The 21644-nt window shown below is 42.0% G+C and overlaps 1 protein-coding gene across 1 annotated transcript in view; it reads left to right on the top strand.

Moving 5' to 3' along the window:
- The window catches only part of col7a1l (collagen type VII alpha 1-like), a 124035-nt gene that overhangs the window by 24959 nt on the left and 77432 nt on the right, over window positions 1-21644 (top strand). The window contains exons 3-15 of the mRNA XM_088347855.1: window positions 425-605; window positions 670-829; window positions 5191-5284; window positions 11961-12134; window positions 14335-14498; window positions 14565-14694; window positions 16798-16914; window positions 16987-17142; window positions 18899-19015; window positions 20109-20255; window positions 20327-20446; window positions 20503-20661; window positions 20758-20871. Of these exons, the coding sequence (XP_088203981.1) occupies window positions 425-605; window positions 670-829; window positions 5191-5284; window positions 11961-12134; window positions 14335-14498; window positions 14565-14694; window positions 16798-16914; window positions 16987-17142; window positions 18899-19015; window positions 20109-20255; window positions 20327-20446; window positions 20503-20661; window positions 20758-20871 (1833 nt within the window). The remainder of the gene's footprint in view (window positions 1-424; window positions 606-669; window positions 830-5190; window positions 5285-11960; window positions 12135-14334; window positions 14499-14564; window positions 14695-16797; window positions 16915-16986; window positions 17143-18898; window positions 19016-20108; window positions 20256-20326; window positions 20447-20502; window positions 20662-20757; window positions 20872-21644) is intronic.

Raw genomic sequence — 21644 nt, 5'->3', positions numbered from 1 at the left:
CAGGGGTAAACCAGTGAAAGCTGTCGGGCACTGCTGTTGAACAGAAGAGTGTGTTGGCCCGAGTGACATGGCCGCTTTCTTGTGTCCTGTTTCATCTTGGGGGACGAAAGCATGACCAACTTAGGTGCCGAGGTGTTTGGGTGTTCGGGCATTTGGGTTGGCCATGGTCCAAAAATGTTTATGCGTGTTTTTTGCTATTTTTTCCCTTTTTTGTTTTCTTTGTTATTGTATGTGTTTGTCTTGCTGTCGGTCACCCCTTTTGAGGGATATCACCATAGGTAGATATTTTAGTAATCTATACCGAAATAATGGCCCTTCCTACCAATCAGTAACAAAAAGTAGCTCTCAGCTTGAAGGTTGGGGACCTCTGTTTTAGGGATAACAGCTATGGTTGTCAACCTCTCATCGATGAATATCTTCGTAGCCTGCAGGACGGCTGTGCAGGCGGAGATCGTCTTCCTGGTGGACGAGTCGTGGAGTGTGGGGCCAAGCAGTTTTTCGGCCATCAAAGACTTCATTTCGGCAATGCTGCTGTCCTTCAAAGACAGCCCTATGGGTTCGGAGGGCCTTCGCTTCGGGGTCACCGTCTTTGGGAACGTCCCCAGGTGAAAGGTGAAATTGAAATCGTATCTGTTTCTTGTTGAATCTCACTTGGTGTTCACCTTCCAGGATGCAAATCGCTTTGACGGACTACGGCTCTTTGGAGGAGGTGCTGGGGGCCGTCAGAACGCTTTCCTATGAGGGAGGAACCAGGAAAACAGGTGCCGCACTCCGGTTTCTCGTCGACCAGGTTTTCAGCACTGCCATCAGTCGTGACCATGCGCCCAAGGTAGGTGAATAAGCAAGGAAGCGATACAATACATAGAATCCATGATGTGCTTGGAAGTACATGTCTGGTAAAGGAACCTACATCATTTTTACGATTTGATTGGCAAGAAAGCAATATATAAACTGTAAAAAGTCTTACCATTACTTATAAATGAAGTCCATGTACTATAATTTAAAAAAAGTCAATGCAAAAAAACACTGGATGGCTCTACTTGCTAATACTATCACTAATTCCATTGTTTGTGGCTGTTGTGTGCATCTAGTCAGAATCCTGTTCTCACTATTGCTGCACTATTGCCAACGCTGCATCTGCAGACACACTGCAAACTTTCAGGACCAGAACGGAAACAGGACCCAATTGAGTAACGTTTACCACAAGTTTTATTGAAGGAAAGAGGAAGGGATGGCCCCACGATCTGGTGTTCGCTGGAGGTGGGAAGCAAATCGGTCTCATACTCTGATTGTGATCCGAACACGGCGGTGTCAGGGACGGAAAAACAGGTCGATAGCCGGGAGAGCAAAAACGTGGTCGGGGTCAGAAACGGGTCGTAAGTCGGGACGGAGAGAAGATGTGATCGGGATCAAAAACGGATCATGAGTCGGGACAGGATAACAGATGTGGTCTGGAGCAAAACAGGTCGTAGCCGGAGACAAACGGGACAGGCGAGAGTCGGGGTCAAAAAAAGGCTTGTTTGTTTGTTTTGTACACGTAGATTCGCAGATGGACTGACCAAAAGAAAGTGACAGGACAGGACTGGGTTTAAATAGCAGGGAAGCCAATCACTGAGCCGCAGCTGGCGCCACACGAGCGGGGCCAATTGGGCGCCATTGCATCCGTAACACAGACAAAATTTAGCGTTCTGTTTCTTTTGAATAAAGCTTTTAACTTTATTGTCAAATGAGCTATATGCACAACATACAGCGCAGACAAAATTACTCCACTTCCTTGCATGAAAATATGTAAAATATAGAACACAAAAACAAATAGCAACAAGTTATTAAAAAGTAGGCATAAAAAATATAAAAATACATAATTTAGAGTGAAAAATATCCTAAGTATAGCCTATATAGGTTTGGGAGAGACTTCTGACAGCCTGGTGGAAGAAGCTGTCCTTGAGACGGTTGCCATGGCGCCCAATTGGCGCCGCCCGTGTGGCACCAGCTCCGGCTCGTTGACAGATTGGCTTTCTGTCTATATTAAGCTCAGCGCTCTCACGCTTCCTTGGTCAGCCCGTCAACGAACCTCTGCCCCGCAAGACGTGGGTTTCGATTCGGTCCTGTCCCTGTTGGTATTTCCTGTACGGTATTGGTCCCGTTTAGTTTGTCCTGTTTAATATCGGTTTTCAGTTTAGTTTCCATCTATTTTGTTCCTGCTCATTATTTACCCCAGTTTTCGTTCCCATCTAGTTTCTCCTGTGTATTTTCGATATCCTGATTCATTATCTATCCTGTCTGTCCCATCCTGTCTGGTATCATCCCCATCCGTCCGATATCAACTCGGGCAATTGGAATCGATCTTGTCGGTCTCTATCTTCCTGTCTTTCCACGCCAGACCGCTGTCTAACGTGCAGGACTCCCTATTTCCCGTAAAATAAAAGGCTTGTGTGAGACCGTCACGCGTTTGGGTCCTGATCCTGTTCTGGTTCTTGACAGTTTTCATGACGACAAATGAGGCTATGATTCATCTGCCATGGAGACAATAGTTGAACCGTAGAACTCGGCAAAATGTGTTATTTTGGCAAATAAAGAAGCCCGTGATCGGCCTTTTCTCTAAGAAAACTGTCAGAGCCGCCTATATAGACGGCAGCTAAACTTGTCAAGAGATAAAATGAGAAGTATTTTCTTTCTGCGGGGACTGAGAGTAACGCTGCCGGTTAGCATTCCCATCAGCCCGCTATCTTTTGCCTGTGTGCGTGAATAATTTTGCACTCGACGTGGAAAGGCGAAGAGAGGATTAGGCTGATGTATTGAATGTGAACTGGCGGGGCGCATACAAACAGCAGCTACAATCTCAACTTGATTCTGTCATGCCTCTTCCTCTTTTCTTGAACTTCCTACGAACTTTGCTTAATTTAAAGAAAAAGTCATTTGAAAGAGTCAATCAAATATTTGCATCTCACTTGTTCTTTCTGCTCGTTTCATTCAATTATGAATTTAATTAAAAACTAAACTGAGAACAAATCTTTGAAGGTGCTGTATGGAATTTAAAGACCTGTTACACTCTGCTGCCACCCCCTGGCTTAAGTTTGCAATTGCAGCCTCAGTCAAGTCATTCATTTTTGTGATTAAGGGCTATATAAATAAATTTGACTTGACTTGACTTGACTTGACTTGATTCATGAGTACGTGCTTGAATAAACTCTTCCTTTTTCATCTTTTTCGGTTAGCATTTAGACTGTAGTTGAAACAGGACTTTTCTTACTTTCACCATTCTCTTGCTACACTAACAAAAATTGTGATGTCAAGCATAGAGTCACTTGCAAACTCCCTCATTCCCCCTTTCTTCCTACCTTATGTGTCCCCCTTTTAAGGACATCTCAAATGACAGACCCCTCCTTTAAGGACTGTATTTCTGTTTTTATTTTAGACTTTTTTTTCTTTATCAACTAAAACGTGAGTTATTCAATCTATCTAGCTACCTACCGACCGACCGACCAACCTTGGTCATATCCCTCAAGAGCAGGGATGTCATTTTAACTTGGGGGAGCCACAGGATAGACCAAACGATCTGTCGTGGGCCAGACTTGTAGATTAAAGAGAAAGAAAAAGAGAGATAAAGAAATAAGAGAAAGAGGGTGGGAAAAGGAGAGAGGGCGGGACAACGAAAGAAAAAAGGGAGAGAGGGAGAGAGCGTGAGAAACAAAAGAGATAAAAACAGAAATTGTGAGAGAGGGGCAAAGAAAGGGAGAGGAAGAAAGAAATCCAAAGAGAAATAGAAAGACACACGGAGAGAAAAGACAAAAGAAAGCGCAAAGGGTAGGAAGAGAGAAAGAGAAAAGAGAGAAAAAGAAAAAAGGAAGTTAGAGCAAAAAAAGTTAAAAAGACACATAGACACATAGAGACAAAGAGCAACAAAGGAAGAGAAAAAGAGAGACATAGAGAGTGAAAGCAACAGAGACAGAGAGTGGGAGGAAAAGGGTGGAAAAGAGAGAGAGAGAGAGAGAGAGAGAAGGAAACACAAGTACAGTGTCTTTGTTCGAGGCACCTGGCTTTGGCAACATCAAGTTGACATATTTCAACCTGCAGCTTGTTTTTCTCTTGCGCTTCTCTGAGTGTTGTCTTGCGGGCCGGATTCAATCCCTTAGCGGGCCTGATCTGGCCCGCGGGCCGCCTGTTTGACACCTGTGCTCAAGAGGGATACATTTACCTTCTATCCGGCTGTTTTTAATTATCAAGTACAAAATCAATGTACGATATTCTACATTAATACTTACATTCACTTTGATTTGAGCTATCTTTTTTAACCCAGGTACAGAAAGATATATAAAATACCCCAAAAATACTTATATACCGCAAAATATGGTGGATAAGATCGGAAAAACAATACTTAAAGTGTATATGTGTGCATTACTCCTCAAGGTTTTACAGTATTCTACCATATCTGTGCAATGATTGATCAATTCAAAAACATCGCTGACCTTCATTGCAAAGCATTAAATGCAACGGGAATAGAGCCTGGATCACGGCGGTGAGAGCGACTACCGTTAAACACATATAAAAAGGCATTAGATTCCATCTTTCCATCCCACTATTTTTACTCACTGTGCCAGAAACGGAAGTCAAAGAAAGCATTAAATGCAACGGGAATAGATCCTGGATCACGGCGGTGAGAGCGCCTACCGTTAAACACATATAAAAAGGCATTAGATTTCATCTTTTAATCCCACGATTTTTACTCACTGTGCCAGAAACAGAAGTCAAAAAAAAAAAGTTGGATTCAGCATCGGATACACCAAAGAGTACTGTTACCCTTGTCGTGCTTTTTGCGTTTTGTTGTATCTTTCAGGACGACTTTCTGTTCTCTCGCTTCCCTTACACTCGTTTCTGGCACTGTGAGTAAAAATAGTGTGATGGTGAGATAAAATCGAATGCCTTTTTGTATGATATCTGTATCACTAGTGGTCTTGGGGTTAGTTTTTGGCGGTCTTGCTGTAGCGACCCAGTTTTGATATCAGGTTGCAAACAATGTTTTACCACTTTCGTCAGCGTTTTTCATACACCTAATAGTCCAGTGTACCTTATATATGACAAAACACATTTTTGGTAGTTGTGCTTTATAATATGCTGCACTGTTAGTGCGGAAAATATAGTATTTTTCAAATCTCCACTCTACATCATGGACCATTTCATCTTTCTCCTTAGGTGGCCATTTTGATTACAAACGGGCCCTCGGAGGATCCTATCGAAGCTGCAGCCAAAGTGGTAGCCGACAATGGGATTTCGCTCTACGCTGTCGGTGAGTCCGGTTTGTGAATTCCGTCAACGTCCCTTTGCAGCGGTCCCCTTAGATCTTATCTGGATAGGCGCCATCTCACCCACTGTTAGAAATGCATGTTCCACATAGCTGTGATTCATTGGATTCCTCCCCGGGTTCATTGATTGTGTGAGATCCTTATTTCAAAAAGTACTCACAGGTATGTATCACACTCGTATACAGTGAAGAAAATACGTATTTGAACACCCTGCTATTTTGCTATCCCTCCCACAATTTTCATTTTAGGTGCATGTCCACTGTGAAAGAGATAAACTAAAAAGAAAAATCCAGAAATCACAATGCATGATTTCTTAACTATTTATTTGTGTGATACAGCTGCAAATAAGTATTTGAACACCTAGAATTGTAACCCTGAAGGACCTGTTTGTCCGCCCATTAGAAGTCCACATGCACTCTATATATCATCCTGAATGAGATGCACGTGTTTGAGGTCATAAGCTGCATAAAGACATCTGTCCACCTCATACAATCAGAAAGACTTTAACTTGTAACATGGCGAAGACCAAAGAGCTGTCCAAAGACATCAGAGACAAAATTGTACACCTCAACAAGGCTGGAAAGGGCTAAGGAGCAATTGCCAAGCAGCTTGGTGAAAAAAGGTCCACTGTTGGAGAAATCATTAGAAAATGGAAGAAGCTAAACATGATGGTCAATTTCAAGCGGAGTGGAGCCCCGTGCAAGATATCACCTTGTGGGGTCTCAATGATTCTAAGAAAGGTAAGGAATCAGCCCGGAACTTCACGACAGGAGTTGGTCAATGACCTAAAAAAAGGTGGGACCACCATTTCCAAGGTTACTGTAGGTAATACACTAAGACGTTACGGTTGAAATCATGCATGGCACCAAAGGTTACCCTGCTTAAACCAGCACATGTCAAGGCCCGTCCTAAGTTTGCATATGAACCTTTTGGATGATACAGAGGAGTCATGGGAAAAGGTTTTTTTGGTCAGATGAGACCAAAATGAAAAATTTTGGTCATAATTCCACTAAGCGTGTTTGTAGGAAGAAGAATGAAGAGTACAATCCAAAGAACACCATCCCTACTGTGAAGCATGGGGGCGCTTTGGGGGTGTTTTTTTGCACATGGCAGGCACAAGACGAGTGCACTGCATTAAAGAGAGGATGACTGGGGCCGTGTATCGTAAGATTTTGGGGAACGACCGCCTTCCCTCAGTCAGAGCATTGAAGATGGGTCGTGGCTGGGTCTTCCAACACGACCCGAAGCACACAGCCAGGAGAACCAAGGAGTGGCTCCGTAAGAAGTATATCAAGGAATCCAGTATGTTTCCACCTGGTTTCGAACCAAGGACCTATCGCGTGTTAGGCAAGCTAACCACTACACTTCATTTCATTTCATTTCATTTTCATTTCATTTCAAGTATATCAAGGTTCTCGCATGGCCCAGCCAGTCTCTGGACCTGAACCAATTGAAAATCTTTGGAGGAAACTCAAACTGTGTTTTCTCAGTGCCAAGCGTTTCACCTCTGTTAAAGCAAACAAAGGCCATTGTACCAAATATTAACATTCATTTTCTCAGGTGTGGAAATACTTATTTACAGCAATATCACAAAAATAAATCGTTGAAGAAGCATGCATTGTGATTTCTGGATTTTTCTTTTTAGTTTATCTCTCTCACAGTAGACATGCACCTACAATGAATATTTCAGACCCTTCCATGATTTCTAAGTGGAAGAAATAGCAAAATAGCAGGGTGTTCAAATACTTAATTTCTTCACTGTATATACAGTGGCTTGCGAAACTATTTGGCCCCCTTGAACTTTGTGACCAATTGCCACATTTCAGACTTCAAACATAAAGATATAAAACTGTCGTTTCTCGTGAAGCATCAACAATCAGTGGGACACGATCATGATGAGGAACACACTTTATTGGATAATTTAAACCTTTTTAACAGATAAAAAACAAAAAGTGGGTGTGCAAAATGATTCAGCCCTTTTACTTTCAGTGCAGAAAACTCTGTCCAGAAGTTCAGTGAAGATCTCTGAATGACTCAATGTTGATCTAAATGACTAACAATGTTAAATGGAATCCACCTGTGTGTAATCGAGTCTCATTATAAACGCACCTGCACTGTGATAGTTTCAGAGGACCTCTGCAGTTCATCCACAGTGATCATGGGCCTCTTGACTGCATCTCTGATCAGTTTTCTCCTTGTATGAGCTGAAAGTTGAGGGGGACGGCCCGATCTTGGTAGATTTTCAGTGATCTGATACTCCTTCCATTTCAATATTACTGCTTGCACAGTGCTCCTTGTGATGTTCAAAGCTTGGGAAATCTTTTTGTATCCAAATCCAGCTTTAAACTTCTCCACAACAGTATCTCGGACCTGCCTGGTGTATTCCTCGTTCTTCGTGAGGCTCTTTGCACTTCAAACAGACCTCTGAGACTATCACAGTGCAGGTGCATTTATACAGAGACTTGATTACACACAGGTGGATTCATTTAGATCAACATTGAATCATTCAAAGATCCCCATTGAACTTCTGGACAGAGTAAAGGAGCAGAATAATTTCGCACACCCACTTTTTTGTTTTTTACTTGTTAAATTTTTTTAAAATATCCAATAAAGTGTGTTCCACTTCATGATTGTGTCCCACTTATTGTTGATGCCTCACAAGAAATGTCAGTTTTATATGTTTATGTTTCAAGTCCAAAATGTGGCTAAAGGTCACAAAGTTAATGGGGCCAAATAGTTTCGCAAGTCACTGTATATGATACTGTCAGAGATCGACATTATTAAGACTATTTAGTGGCTATATTTGCACAGATAAAATACACGTATATAGTTTAATTCTACATGATGATGGCAGCAAAGAACTTACGTCCTTCCTGGGTGAAGTCCAAACAGAGAGAGGGAGTGGTTTATTTTGCGTCAGAGAAATCAGTACACACAAGAACATGACTTCAAAATAAAAGAATACAAGATTGATAAACGTACAAGAGATATAATTACACTCATTGTTGAAACGTTACTTTATGTGTGTGTGTGTATGAGAAACATTGTTTTTATATTTAGTAATATCAAAACAAGCTAATTACCTTGAGACAGAAATTCAAGAGATTTACATTGAAAACCTGACAGATACCTGTCAAACACTACTGCTCTTTGCGTTAGGCTACCGCTTTTTGCCCCTTAAAAGCTAGACTAAGTATTTGTGCACGTATAAGCCGCTCCAACGATCGCGTTGGAAATCCGTTTTGGCACAATTTCACCACTTCCTGCTTTAAACAAGTACATGTTGTTGTTTTTTAAAATATTCTGGAGACAGATTGTATTTCGAGCGTAAAAATACAGCGCGCGGTAGAATAATCCGCTCTTTTAATGTCAAAAGGTTGGTATGGTCTATCGATGAACAAGAGCCTTATATATCTGTAAAAGCAAATGATGGATACCCAGCCTCCCCCACCTCATCTAAATACTACTTCCCTGACACACATGTGCAAATGCCACGCATACATTTCGCTTCCCTGGCTTCAAGCGCTGCGATAATTACAAGTCATTAGCCAATGGCTTTCTAATTGCGGCCATTACTCACCAGCCGATTCATCTCCACCTCTGACACTCAGTGCCGCACCTCTTATTCATCACCACTGTGATGTAGCAAACCCGCGGGTGCTTGCTTGTCAACAAACATGAAAACAAAAGATAGAGTCGCATACAAAAGACATACAGGTACAGTGTCGTAAAAAAACAGATGCCCCCTGACTGATTTCTGTGTTTTTTGCATAATTGTCACTCACCAAGGTTTCAGATCATTAAATCAATTAGAATATCACACAGAGGCAACCCAAAGAAATGCAAAATGCAGTTTTGAAAGGGGTTTGTTGTTTGAGGTGTCCTCAAATAGTTGAAAGTCAAATATTTTCTCTGAGTTCAAGGATGCTTTATATTCCATTGCACCTATCACTGCTTTCATCTTGGTTTTATCAGGCCTGTTCGGGGTGGAACAAACCCCCAAAGAGATGAAAAATAGAAGAGTTTGTTCCAGCCCATGTACTTGCACGCAAATCATGTGTTACTCTGCCGCCATCTTTTGGATTAAAGTCATGATTGCAGCCTTAAGTTCTCAAATAACGTGCCCCATTTTTAAGGCACAAAAACATCAAAACCCATCTGCCTTTCTGATATCATTGCCCTCGATGTTGCTGCTCGGAGCCTTCGCTTGGACAATACCTGTTTATGAGTTATTCCAAGAGCCAAGAAGAAATCTGCAGATTCAAGAGCTTTTTTCATTTGGGCCCTGGTGCCGTCGAATGCTCTACCCTTTGAGCTAACATTTGCTACTTCCCTGGTAGAAGTCAAATCAATGCTTAACACACACTTACCTGTGAAAAGGTAATGGCCCCTGAACCTATTAGCGAGTTGGGCCACCTTTGGTAGCGATAACATAAATCAAACATATATAATTGGTATTGAGTCTTTCACCATGCTTTTGGCCCATTCTTCTTTACAATCTTTTTTCAAATCTGCTATAATGGAGGGTTTTCCAACATGAACTGCCCGTTTAAGGTCACACCACAACATCTCAATTGGGTATAAATCCTTTTGGATATAAATCCTTTTGTCCTTTCATGTCTCTGTATAGCGACGCTGAAGCCGGATTGCTCCGGGTGGCTACGCGTTAGCGTCCAGAATGCTAAACGTGAGCCACGTTTCCGCAAAACACAGCAACTGCGCTCCCTGTGCGCTTCGATGTTTTCCACCAGCACTCGTTGATCTCATTTGGTAGTGAGTTCGCATTTACCATGATTGCGGATGGTACCGAAGACTTATAACGCCGCTAGCCGCTTAGCTAGCTCCGGTTCTTCCTCCACGATAGGCCCCTTCATCACACCGGCACGAGAATTCTTCAGGGCAAGGAGTTGATTCCTTGAATAAACGCATTTTTGTGCGCTAAAACCCATGCAGAAAACACAGAATTCAGGAAGTGGGCAACTACTTTTCATGGCACTTTGTATGCGCACACAAGTGTAAGATTAAAGGGACAGTGTGTATTATTTGACCACTAGATGTTGCTGTATTGTGTAGTGCAACCGAAAATATGTGCTAAAAAGCATTAGGAAGAATACAAACTATGAGACTCGGAGTGGTCAATCCACACCATTTTTCTTTTCATTTTTTTTTGCCCAGCCTTGTGCAAAGTTTTGGGTTTTTCAGGAACCCGTAGCAGCAATAATTATGTCAGCGTCCTCTAGGTGAAGGTCATGTTAACTAAAATAAATACAAATTTCTCAACCTACGAGTACGCTTATAACATGCACTCATGCATGATGGTTCAGTATTTTTGCTTATTATTTAAATCAATAATGCTTTTTTTGATGAATATTTTTTTTACCACTGGGAGGTGCTAAATAATACACAACGTCCTTTTAAACAAACCCCCTAAAATAAATATTAGCCATTTTCTTATTATAAAAAAAGAAAAAAGAAACCATACCTGTAGCATAGTGTTGCTGCTAGGACGCGTTTACTTCCGGGTTGTTTATTTTTTGTACACAGTTTTTTTTATTCCAAACAGTCAGGTTTATTTATTTTACTTATTTATTTTTGGGTGTGAGTATTTTGGATATCGTACATTTTATGTTGATTTAATAAAGTGCTTTAATTTTATTTACTTGAGTTGTATTAAAATATATAAAAACGTCTACTTCCTGGTTGTGTTGCCTTCAGGATGAATCAAGTAGCATAGACAGTATTCCAAATAAGATAATTTTGCCAATTTTCACGTTTAATGATTAATGTTATTTGTAATGTAATTTTCTACCTACAATTATTTTTAAAAAAAGTTGTTTTTGCTTAATTTTCCTTACAAAGTTTTAATGAGTGAAGTTGTTACACCACTAGGAGCCGCTAAATAATACACACTGTCCCTTTAAGTACAAATTTCTCTATTTAATGTCAGCCCTGGATTGTCAACTAGTCCACATACTACTACCACAACTTTTTAACTCTCTTTTGAACATCCATAATCGCAAATAGTCAAAGTTTAAAGGGACAGTGTCTCTTATTACACCACTAGTTATCGATATATTATTTAGTGCAACCGAAAACGGGTGCTAAAAAGCAAATTAAAGGAATGCGAACTACAGAGACTCAAAGTTTTGGTGAGCCTTTCGCCAGGTTTTTTTGTTTTTTGGGGTATGTGTAGCAGCAAGATGTCCGGCAAATATGTCAGCTCCCTCTAGGTAAATGATAACATATAATATATGATATGATATGTAAAATCAATTCAAATTTCCTCACCTAGGAGTATTTTAAAAGATTCACATTTATAAGGTTGATGTATTTTTTCGCAAAATTATATACATATATATATTGTATTTTTCTTTTCATTTTTTGGCCACTATGAGGCACTAAATAACACACCCTGCCCTTTTAACATAATTTTAAAGCATATTCCAAGGCTGGTGTACTGGCTGGTTTCTTATTTTCCTCATGCTGAGGTTTCGAGTTTTTCCTCACCCACATGTTGGCTTAAGATCAGGGGTTGGTGTCATTCTAACCTGTTCAGTCTACAATTTGTGATTAAGGGCTGTGACCAGACTTGAATGCAAAACTACAAAATACCACAGCACCCCCTTGTGGATCATTGAACATCATGCATCTTGTGCTCAGGCGTGAGAGGAGCAGAGGAAGCCGAGCTGAGGATGATAGTCTCCCAGCCTTACCAGGAGCACCTCCTGATGGGGGTTGACTTCCGTCTCCTGAAGACCGCCCTCCCCAAATTGTCCCGTCGAGTGTGTTTCACCGCCTCTGAGCCGCCGCGCCCCGTCAAAACTATGCAGCCAGGTGAGTGAGAACTCCCGACCTGATCAAAAAACTACTGGACATATTGTTTGTGAGAGAACAGTTCCACCTGGATGGTTGCAGTCATTTTTGGAAATATTTGCAACATAAAATATAGGTTATTCATATGCTATAGAATAGATGTGTGTTTTAAGCCGAGATTTAAACAGTTCCACTGAGGTTGCAGATCGAATCTCAGGGGGAAGAGCATTCCACAGCACCGGGGCCCGAATGGAGAACGCTCTCGAACCTGCAGATCTCTTCTTGGCTCTTGGGATCACTAGTAGACCAGCATTTTCAGAGTAAAGGCTCTGGACCGAAACATAGGTGGAAATTAAATCTGAAAGATATGAGGGAGCAAGTCCATGCATGATTTTGTATACTACCAACAGAACCTTGAAATCACATCTTAAGCTAACAGGGAGCCAATGCAGGTTAGCTAAAATCAGGGTCATGTGATTAAACTTTTTTGTCTTAGTTAAAAACCTCGCTGCAGCATTTTGTAACAACTAAAGGCTCTCAATTTTGGACTTTCGGAGACCGGAGAGTAGTGCATTACAGTAATCGAGACGGGACGTAACAAAGGCATGAATTATAATCTCCACATCCGACTGAGACAGCATCGGGTGAATTTTAGCAATGTTGCGAAGATGGAAAAAAGTTGTTCCAGTAATTTTCTTAACGTGTGTTTGAAAGGACAGATCGGGGTCAAATATCACACCCAAATTTTTTAACTTAGTCTCTCTGGGTGATATTACATTTGTCAATGTTCAGAACCGTTTTTGAGAACAAGTCACAGCATTTAGATGGACCAATAACTAACATTTCAATCTTTTCAGAGTTAAAGCGCAAGAAGTTGAGTGACATCATGTATTTTATCAATGAGGCAGGCCTCCAAATTTCCACAGTTTAATGTAGCAGATTCGGAATTATAATATCACCTAATGGAAGCATGTAAATGCTGAAAAGAAGGGGGCCAAGTACTGAACCCTGCGGAACACCACAGGTAACACTAAAGGGCTCAGATGTCATTTCACCATATTTAACACAGTGTGTCTTATCTGAGATGCTACCAGGTGGTATAGGATAAGAATTCAATGGGATCAATGCACCGCGGCCGCATTCCAGTCTCAAAGTCACGTGATCCTGCTGTTAACTGGCATCACCTTGGCATTAAAAATGGCCGCCAAGCATAGCATTCTTTTCCATGGCCGATTATTCTCTTTTTTTAACTTTCGTCCACATATTAAAGTACACGGAAGTATTAAATGTTGCTCATAGAAGTGAGAACAATTATAATTGTGTGATGAATAATGAAAGGAAGATAAATATACAATTCTCGTTTTGTTACCAGCTTGGGTGAAAACAGAGATAAAAAAGACCACTGTCTATTATACCCAAGCCGTAGTAAGTGATAAAAGCTGTTTTACACCATAATTTCGATTATGAATTATTTTGTTTTAGATAATCCAGGAAATATTAACATGTTTTGGTAACTACTGACTATCAAAGCATAGTCCCTCTTCATTTACCTCATGTTGAGGTTTTGAGTTTTTCCTTGCCCTCATGTAGGTTTTAGCTCAGGGGGTGGTGTCATAGTCTGTGGTTTGCAATAGTCGGTGGTCTGTACATGCCTTTGAGACTCTGTAAAGTAGGCCTAAACGTATTTACTCAAGGTGTGTATTTCTAATCAGTTTGATGTTCCTTTTGGTGTCGCTTAGTCTTCCCGTTTTTGTTTGAAGGTGTTGGTACTTTTCCAGGCCGGTGGTTATTTGTCTTTTGTCTCAACATACCAGCACTTTTCCATGTCTTGTGATCTCAATAAAACGCAGAGGCAGACGGGTGTTGACTGAGTGTGAGTAAGAGAGTATCGAAAGAGTTCATCTCCCCAGCTGCAGCTGGTTGAAAAACTTAACAAGTCTCCTGCCTGGGGTATTTTCTAGCGTTAGCCAATTTTTTTAGCTCTCCCACACGTTAGTGGTCTTTTTTAGACCCCACAGACACCTTGTGATAAAGGGGGTCACAAATAAACATGACTTGACTCGATAATGGACACTATAGCTTGTGCAAAGAAATGATGCGGAAATTAAACAGGTTATTAATTTATTTGTATGGAAAATTGTTAAAAACTCATTAAATCTGTGAGTTTTTTTTTTTAAAAAGTTACCACTAATATGTCCATTTTTTGGACTCTCACACACAGTCAAAGAACCCATTTTGGGCCCGAGAGATCTTCAAGTGAGCGAGTTGGGCTACGGATCCCTCAGACTGACCTGGACGGCAGCCACAGGAGACGTCACAGGTTATCGACTCTTGGTCGTCCCTCTCAGCTCCAGAGGACAACCCGTCCATGCGCAGCAAAAACAGGTCAGGGGGCATTAGAAGGGCCACACATCGGGGCCATATGTTTATTTTCTTCTCTGTTCACTCAAGATCGATCTGAGAGCAGATGTGACAACAGTCCTGGTGGGAGAGCTCAACCCGCAAACGTCTTATTCCCTGACTGTGTTTGCCGGGTATCCAAGTCTGATCGGAGAGCCTGCGACTACGACTGCTCTGACAAGTATATTTCTTTGTGGCTTTTTATCTTGTCACAGCGCAAAAATATTGCTGTCTACAACAGTTAAGACGTTAAAGATGGGGTGCGGCATTTGTGAAGTTCGTTTCAGGATTTTTCTGGCTTTCATTTTGAAAATCGTTAGGATTCAAACGAATTATTCTTTCACTGCAGTAAACAAATTTGCCTCCAGGTGTTGTATGTGGTCCACCATAAATATTTTTATTTCTCTGAAGGATGCTAGAATTTCCTACACTGATAAAAAAATAAATTACATTATTACTTGAGCTCTTTGAGTTCTGATATGAACTACTTATCCCAAGTAAATGAAATCAATGAACCAGGCTGATGGAAATAGAACACACAATTTATTAACACAGAGAATGTTGTGAAAAAAAGGAGGGAGGGAGGCGCCAGATTATGGGAGTTTTCGACCGCTGAAAATCTGGAAGTCACTAGCACAAAAAGAAAGTTTCCCGCTATAATGCTAGTCGATTTGGGGAGATTCCCTTGTACAGAGAAAAACGCTCGTTCTCAAAAAACAGCAAACATGGTGTTAAAGCTGAAACCGTCCATACTTGTTGTTGCGGAGAGATTTGTTTTCGTGCTCGGTATGGTCTTAACATATGGCACAAAGGTTTCTCAAGGCCGCAGTGCAGGCCCTCACGCCCACGCCAATTGGACAACTTGAGATGAAGCAAGGAGGAGAAAAAGAGAGCGAGCTATTGACTGGCTCCTCTTTATGTATGAACCAGGGACAAGTCGTAAGCCAGGACGAGAGAGTAGACGTAGTTGGGAACAAAAATGGGTCGTAAGCCGGGACGGTAGAGCTGAGGTGGTCAGGATCAAAACAGGTCGTAGCCGGAGACAAACTGGAGCAAAAACGGGACAGGCGTGAGTCAGGGTCGAAAAAGGCTTGCCTTGTATACACAGAGGTTCGCAGACTGACTGACACCAGGGGACAGACAGGACTGGGTTCAAATAGTGACAGGGAGCCAATCAGAACCCGTGGCTGTACAATACAATGATTCAATACATAAACACTTGCCTAAAGAGGGAGTAGGCTGAAGCTGAGGGTTTAACTGCCTACCCTTGTTCAATTCTTTCTTGCAGGAAGATTATATTCAAATGAAAACAAGAAAACAGAACACAAAAAAGAAATTAGGCGAAGAAAAAAAAAGAAGTTACAGACCTTTGTCCTTACAAACATGTAATAACCAAAGAAACACTTATAATTAATCCTCAATCATATTTATCAAAGTTTCGTGCAGTACCGGTATATAATTCTTTTAACTGATATCACTTAGTCATAGAAAAGTGTGTGTTAAGCATTGATTTGACTTCTACCAGGGAAGTAGCAAATGTTAGCTCAAAGGGTAGAGCATTCGACGGCACCAGGGCCCAAATGGAAAACGCTCTCGAATCTGCAGATTTCTTCTTGGCTCTTGGAATAACTCATAGACAGGTATTGTCCAAGCGAAGGCTCCGAGCAGCAACATCGAGGGCAGTGATATCAGAAAGATAAAAGACTGCAGGTCCATGCAAAACCCGTCAGGCACCAGGAACGGAGACGGGAACCAAATTGCATTCGTTTCTTAGTTTTATTGAGAAAGGCACCCACGATCCAGTGATCGTTGATTGTGGGGAGCGGGTCGCTCGGGACGCGGAAATGGCACTTCTCTGGCGAGCGCTAGCGGTGTCGAAGAGGGCAAAGCAGGTCGGGTTGTCGGGGCGCAGAAGCAGAGACGTGATTAAACGGAAACAGGTCGAAGCCGGGAAACATACGGGAGTCAAAAAACAGGGAGTCAGGTTCGGAAGGCTTGCCTTAGCGGGAGCTGAAGGTTCGTAACGATCGGACGCCGGTAACAGGGGGTTTAAAAAGTGGCAAGGAGCCAATCAGTGACCAGGGCTGTTGGCGCCACCGGGGCAACCGCAGATGCCCCGAATCTGTAATCATGACAAAACCTTTTACCAACAGAACCTTAAAACCACATCTTCAACTGACAAGGAGCCAGTGCATAGCAGCTAAAATCGGAGTATGGTGATCAAGCTATCTTGTTCCAGTTAAAAGCCTCGCTGCAGCATTTTGTACCATTTCTTGTCTTCCAGCACCACTGCCTCCAGTGTTAAATTTCCGCGTTATCGAAGAGGGTCTTTTTTCGCTACGTTTGGGGTGGACGCCTCCTCTCAAGAAACTGGACGGGTTCCGGATTCTCATCCCAAGATGTACGACAACCACTTCTAATATGATGAACACTTTTTATTTTTAATTGACGTTCTCCGATTTTCCCGACACAGCCAACCGACCAGGCTTTGTCTATGAGCAAATGCTACCGGGTGATGCCTCCTCGCACGTGATTGACAGCCTGCAGGAGGATAAAAAGTACACCATCAGTATTTACGCAGTTTACCCGCAGGGACTGAGCGAACCCGTCACCATCATGGGAAAAACATGTAACTATATTTTACATTTGAATTGGATGACAGTTTTGTATTTTCAGTTTGGATGAACACGGGATTTCATGCTCATATTGCATTAATGATCTAAAACCATTGCTAGAATGTATACTGTACAATCAGTGGCGGTTTTAGGCAAGGTGGGGCGGACAGCCACCCAGGGCCAGGTGAGTAGCCGCCAGGAGTCAGGCGGGCAGTCGCCCGGGGCCAGGCGGGTAGCTGCCCGGGGCCAGGCGGGCAGTCGCCCGGAGCCAGGCGGGCAGTCGCCCGGGGCCAGGCGGGTAGCCGCCCGGGGCCAGGCGGGCAGTCGCCCGGGGCCAGGCGGGCAGCCGCCCGGGGCCAGGCGGCTAGTCGCCCGGGGCCAGGCGGGCAGTTGCCCGGGGCTAGGCGGGTAGCCGCCCATGGCCAGGCCGGTAGCCGCCGGGGCAAAGGCAGCCGCCCGGGGCAGCATTTCTCCTATGACACATGGAGGGTGACACGAGATCTTCCAAAAAAATAAAATAAAAATTACAATAAATCTGCGCCGAAAAGTGGTTTTCTATTATCTTATAACATATGACTTTGCCTATGGTCAAATGGGCACCCTTTCGTTACCAGTTTGATGCCCCTGCTTGCTGCAAAGGTGTACGGAAGAGACTCTTTAGTATGTTTTCAAATGTGTGTAACTGTGATTTGCTTTATAAGAATAGAAGTCTATTTTATTATTTCATAGTATTGTTTTCTTCAATTTTTTTGATAAATATTTGCCATTTTTATGTATAGTGTGTTTGTATTCATTGTTCAAGCATTTTTTTTGCTAAATATTTGCCATTTTTATGAATATAATGTATTTGTTTCTATTATTTAAGTATTTGTGCAATTGAGAAATGTATCCACCTTTTTTATTCGTGTTAAATATGTGTCTTAGCAAAACTTTTATCGGGGGGGGGGGTGTTTGGAGGTGGTCTCGCCCAGGGAGTGATTTATTGTAGAACCGCCACTGTCTACAGTGAAACGCCCAGAACTCAGTTGTAGTACAACGTTTTGTCCACAAGAGAGTAATGTTGTGCTATGACAGATTTTCCTGAATGTCAACTGTAATTGCCTTTCCCCGGCTGTTTTGAGAAAAAAATCTTTAATCAAAGATTTGTGTTTCCTTCTCTAAATTGTCACCTATATAGTTTCTTTAAGAGTTATTTGGTAAGTGTATAGTTTAGCAGACACTCAAAATAAAGTGAAAATACAGCAATACATTTTTTTAACTTTTAAAGAGAACAGCAGATGACTGAAAATAAATCCCTAACAATTCCAATATATTTAAAAGTTCTCCCCTGAGCCCTTTGTTATCATTAATTCTCATAAGTTACAAAAAACAGATCTGCCCTAAAAGGTGTGGTAATCAAAGAACAGCAACATGATGGGCTATTACTAGTGACACTGATGTAACAAGGCAAAATAGTCAAAATAACGAAAAAATAATCTCGTATTTCAGGTGTCCAAAATATAAAAACACAACTCCATTTTTATTGTAAGTGAATAGAAAAAAAGATCGTATTTAAAGGAGTAATCGCCTCCAAAATCAGTCTATGAAATGTATTGTTGCTTTAATATAAAAGAAAATAATTTGTTTTAAGGGGTTAAGACGTTTTTCTTTACTCCTGGTGGAACAAATATTTTTTCACAAGACGATCTGTTTTATGTACATGACAAATACACAATGTGATCAAAAATGTCAATTTTCTTTATATATTTATTTATGTATTTTTTTTTGTAGTGAAGCTGGTACCAATCCAACATCTCCTGGTTGATAATGCAACCACTGACACTGTGCAAGCTAAATGGACATCAGTAAAAGGGGCTACAGGCTATCGACTCACGTGGGCATCACCAGGTAATGCAGCCTGGCCTTAAGGGTTACATATGGAATTTGGAACTTTTCTCCTCGCTGACGCCATCTTCTGGCTTAAGTAATCATTGTAGCCTCTGTCATACCAGTACATGCATTTCTTAGACATGCTTTAATAAACTACTACTCTATTTTCGGGGGGATTTGGGTTAACGTTTGTACTGTATTTGAAACAGCCCTTTCCTTACTTTCACCATTTTCATCCTATAATAACAAAAATCTGTGATGATAAGCATAAAGTCACTTCCCATTCGCCCGATTCCCTTTCCTCTCACCTAATGTGTTCCACGTCTCGAACAACGTTTTAAAAGTAAGATAAAAACCTATAGCCTATCATTTCTTCCTCATGCCATGAGGCTCTTTAACTCCACCCAGGGGAGTAAAAACCCACATTAAACCCCACCCCCACATTTGCATACTACCCTATTTTTATTACAGTGTATATTTAACGTAGCATTATTTAAATACTCTCTATCAACATGTTATACTGGGTATTTCTGTATTCTTTATCTTTTATTTTATTATTTTATTTTTCAACACAAGGATACTGCTGGAAGTGTGAATTTCCCTAGGGGGATGAATAAAGTGTCTGTCTGTCTGTCTGTCTGTCTGTCTGTCTGTCTGTCTGTCTGTCTGTCTGTCTGTCTGTCTGTCTGTCTGTCTGTCTGTCTGTCTGTCTGTCTGTCTGTCTGTCTGTCTGTCTGTCTGTCTGTCTGTCTGTCTGTCTGTCTGTCTGTCTGTCTGTCTGTCTGTCTGTCTGTCTGTCTGTCTGTCTGTCTGTCTGTCTGTCTGTCTGTCTGTCTGTCTGTCTGTCTGTCTGTCTGTCTGTCTGTCTGTCTGTCTGTCTGTCTGTCTGTCTGTCCGTCTGTCCGTCCGTCCGTCCGTCCGTCCGTCCGTCTCTCTATCTATCTATCTAATGGAGCGGTGGGAAAAAATGGATAAAGGCTCTTTGAATTCAGTTGGGCATTGTTAACACATACTTAATCGAGAAAATTGACACCTCAAATGACGCACCCTACCTTTAACAGAAGTTGTAACTACATATTTATTATTTTTTACTCACCATCCGTGCTTTTAGACGGCCACATCGGAAACATCAACCTCAGGGACCCCTTTGACTTTTACATGATCCAGGGACTTCACGCTGGAGTCGAGTACACCATCAGCATGAACCCCATTTTTGGAGATATCGAAGGTCCCGTCACATCTGCCAAAGTCAAGACATGTAACCGTTGCACTACGAAAGAATCCAACCATTGTGTGATGTTTGTGAAATAACCATATCGCCCCTGTCAGTGGAAAGCAGTGCAGTGCAGACCCTGAAGGTATCAGCTGTTAGCACCAGCTCTGCTGTTATTGAATGGAACAGCGTGCCAGGAGCGACCGGGTATCGACTAGCCTGGGGACCCACCATAGGTGCGTTGTAATTTATCTCCGCAAAAGCTTCTTCTATGTGTCATTTCGTCTGTCAGAATTTGTAGGCCGGGATCGTCCCAGGCAGATAGCTCTGAATGGCACCACCACTGAGTACCAGCTGAAGAATGTCGCCCATGACACAGAGTACGCCCTGACACTCTATGTCCTTTTTGGATCAGCGGTTGGGCCTGGCATCACTGCCACCTTCCGGACATGTCAGTACTTGTCTAAAAGATGGCCCATGGCATTCGATAAGCCTCAATTTTACCATCAAAAACCCTTGGCTGAGGTTTCTTTCCATTCATTCTCAGCTCCACTTGGCTACGTGTCCAGCTTCGAAGTGACTGCCTACACCAGCACCTCAATTGAAGTGCAGTGGAGTCCAATAGTTGGTGCAACTGAGTACAAACTCACCTGGAGAACTGGTAAATGTTCTTGTGCACACGTTCGCACAAGAACCCCTGTATTTTTGTAGCGGTCCATGCATTTAAAACTTAAACCTACAGTGATGTCCGACTTAGTTGGACTAGGTCAGGGGTCGGGAACCTATGGCTCGCGAGCCATATATGGCTCTTTCTATGAGTATCTGTGGCTCAGAGACAAATTTGATTGCATGCAAAATTTCTCCATCTTGTTCAAAACTTGAGTTGTCTATCCTATTCAGGTACACGCAAAGCCAAACCAAAGCTAAATAGTAAGGTATTACTTCGCAGTTTATATAGGGCACGTTTTTCACTACAATTTACAGTCAAGGTGTCACACAAAAAAAGGAGGAAAAACAACTCGTTTTGGCTGTACAACGCTAAAGAATCCTTTATATAAAAGTTCACTATATAACCTGTGTTCAGTGTTCAGATACCTTATGATAAATCCACAGAACTGTAAATACGCCAAAACACCGGAAGAGAACTTAGTCATTTGATTGGGTGAGTGGGAGGGATGGGTGGAGCTATGCAAAAAGTGCAAGCTCTCCCTCCCATCTCTCGCCCTACGCCGTCTGCGCCAAAAGTGAGCTCATCAGGCTCCCTATTTGCAGAATGTTGTGACGTTTTTACACAATGACTGCTTGCATCTGGTTTTGAAACCAATATGTATGAAAAAAGGGTCTAAAGGAGTTTAACCGATCTTGAGTAATTGCAAGAAAGAGACAAGTTTAAAGTGGTATGTTTGTTGATTTTGGGACAGGGGCTCTGGCATT

The sequence above is a fragment of the Urocampus carinirostris genome, chromosome 11, assembly GCF_059441175.1.
Source record: "Urocampus carinirostris isolate Australia breed hairy pipefish chromosome 11, RoL_Ucar_1.0, whole genome shotgun sequence".
Lineage (NCBI taxonomy): Eukaryota > Metazoa > Chordata > Actinopteri > Syngnathiformes > Syngnathidae > Urocampus > Urocampus carinirostris.
The sequence above is the reverse complement of the archived record's forward strand: the minus strand, read 5'-3'. Positions and strand labels throughout refer to the sequence as shown.